This window comes from Protobothrops mucrosquamatus, unplaced genomic scaffold (genome assembly GCF_001527695.2).
Source record: "Protobothrops mucrosquamatus isolate PMUCROS unplaced genomic scaffold, P.Mucros_1.0 scaffold6900, whole genome shotgun sequence".
NCBI lineage: Eukaryota > Metazoa > Chordata > Lepidosauria > Squamata > Viperidae > Protobothrops > Protobothrops mucrosquamatus.
In genome coordinates this window covers 1-2,314 of record NW_015392712.1, presented here as the reverse complement: position 1 = coordinate 2,314, position 2,314 = coordinate 1, and the positions used below count along the sequence as shown (strand labels likewise).

At 49.3% G+C, this 2,314-nt stretch overlaps 1 protein-coding gene across 1 annotated transcript in view; it reads left to right on the top strand.

The window, feature by feature from the left end:
* The window catches only part of LOC107300398 (serine/threonine-protein kinase PAK 1), a gene marked incomplete at its 3' end in the record, with an annotated part of 28,501 nt that extends 27,112 nt beyond the window's left edge, over nucleotides 1-1,389 (top strand). Inside the window, exon 9 of the mRNA XM_015829730.1 lies at nucleotides 1,193-1,389. Within this exon, the coding sequence (XP_015685216.1) occupies nucleotides 1,193-1,389 (197 nt within the window). The remainder of the gene's footprint in view (nucleotides 1-1,192) is intronic.
* Between the last annotated feature and the right edge of the window lie 925 nt (nucleotides 1,390-2,314).

Below are 2,314 nucleotides of genomic sequence, written 5' to 3'. Positions count from 1 at the left end.
ATTTTCCTGCCTAAGGCAGGACTAGAACTCATAATCTCTTGGGGATTGGTCCAAAGTTAGCCCAGTCCTTTTTCCTGCCTAAGGCGGGACTAGAATTCATAATCTCTTGGGGATTGGTCCAAAGTCAGCCCAGTCCATTTTCCTCCCTAAGGCGGGACTAGAACTCATAATGTCTTGTTGATTGGTCCAAAGTCAACCCGGTCCATTTTCCTCCCTATGGCGGGACTAGAACTCATAATGTCTTGTGGATTGGTCCAAAGTCAACCCGGTCCATTTTCCTGCCTAAGGCGGGACTAGAATTCATAATCTCTTGGGGATTGGTCCAAAGTCAGCCCAGTCCATTTTCCTGCCTAAGGCAGGACTAGAACTCGTAATCTCTTGGGGATTGGTCCAAAGTCAGCCCAGTCCATTTTCCTGTCTAAGGCGGGACTTGCTCTTCCTTCTTGGGAAGCACCTGTCAACCTTCAAAGCTGGCTTTGCTGGTGCAACAATGATTGCTTCTTAGCTTGCCAACGAACTTGGGGGGAGGATGGGGAAATGGAAGGCAGGTCTGCAGAGATCAAGAAGGCAGGCCCTGAGATTCAAGGACGATTCACCAGGTGCCTGGCCCGTCTCAGAGACCTTTTCTCATAACCTTATATTTACACCTCATTGGGCGATGTGACCTGTTTAAGGATGGGAGGGGGAATCCTATACTTTTACTATAGGCCAGGGATTTGCCAGAGCTGGTTTTACTTTCATACGTGCCGAAAAATGTACTCAATAAAGTTTTACATTAAGAGATTGGAATGTCTAGAAGGTTGGGTTGCTGGGTTGAGTATGTCAGTCGGACCTTGACAGCACCAGGTTGAGCATTGGAGTAGACCAGGGGTCTTCAAACTTGGCCCTTTTATGACTTGTGGACTTCGATTCCCAGAATTCCTCAGCCAGCAACGCTGGCTGGGGAATTCTGGGAGTCGAAGTCCACAAGTCATAAAAGGGCCAAGTTTGAAGACCCCTGGAGTAGACCAAGCTTAGCGTGAACCTTTTTCATCCATAAATGTATGTTTGTTTGTTTGTTTGTTTGTTTGTTTGTTTGTTTGTTTGTTTGTTTGTTTGTTTGTTTGTTTGTTTGTTTGTTTCTTTCTTTCTTTCTTTCTTTCTTTCTTTCTTTCTTTCTTTCTTTCTTTCTTTTTGTTTTTTCCTTCTCCAGCTGATTTTGGCTTCTGTGCCCAAATCACTCCGGAGCAGAGTAAGCGCAGCACCATGGTGGGGACGCCATATTGGATGGCTCCCGAAGTGGTCACGAGGAAAGCCTACGGCCCCAAGGTGGACATCTGGTCTCTGGGCATTATGGCCATTGAGATGGTGGAGGGGGAACCCCCGTACCTCAACGAGAATCCCCTGCGGGTAAGCTTTGGGCATCAGTGACGTAAGTCCTCCGCACTTGGCTTCAAGACAGAGCTGTGCCTCGGGACGGGGGGGGGGGGGAAGGCTTACCTTTCCGCCTTCAGTGACCCCCTCCTAGCGAAAAGAGGATGGGGACATTCTCTGTCTAAGGAGACAGAGCAAGTATGGGATGAAGGTATAAAGAGGCCTGTTTAAACGGCCCAACAAGCAGAGATCAAGAATTGGGGTTCCAGCCTGTTCTTTCTGCCATACGTGGTTCTTAATGCTTTTTGCATCATCCTCTGGTTGCAATTTCCAGCTTTGCTAACCAAGAAATTGCTAACAAAAGAAATACACTGCCAGTTGTTAGACCAAGAATTCAATTTTCCCTTCCTTCCTTCCTTCCTTCCTTCCTTCCTTCCTTCCTTCCTTCCTTCCTTCCTTCCTTCCTTCCTTCCATCTTCCTCCCTCCCTCCCTCTCTCCCTCCCTCCCTTTCTCCTTCCTTCCTCCCTCTCTCCCTCCTTCCTTCCCTCACCCTCCTTCCTTCTCTATCCATCTTCCTCCCTCCCTCTCTCCCTCCCTCCCTTTCTCCTTCCTTTCTTCCTTCCTTCCTCCCTCCCTCCTTCCTTCCTCACCCTCCTCCATCCATTTTCCTCCCTCTCTCCCTCCCTCCCTTTCTTCTTCCTTCCTTCCTCCCTCCTTCCTTCCTCATCCTCCTTCCTTCCATCTTCCTCCCTCCCTCCCTTTCTCCTTCCTTCCTCCCTCCCTCCTTCCCTCCTTCCTTCCTTCCTCACCCTCCTTCCTTCTCCATCCATCTTCCTCCCTCTTTCCCTCCCTCCCTTTCTCCTTCCTTCCTTTCTTCCTCCCTCCCTCCCTCCTTACTCACCTTCCTTCCTTCTTCATCCATCTTCCTCCCTCTCTCCCTCCCTCCCTTTCTTCTTCCTT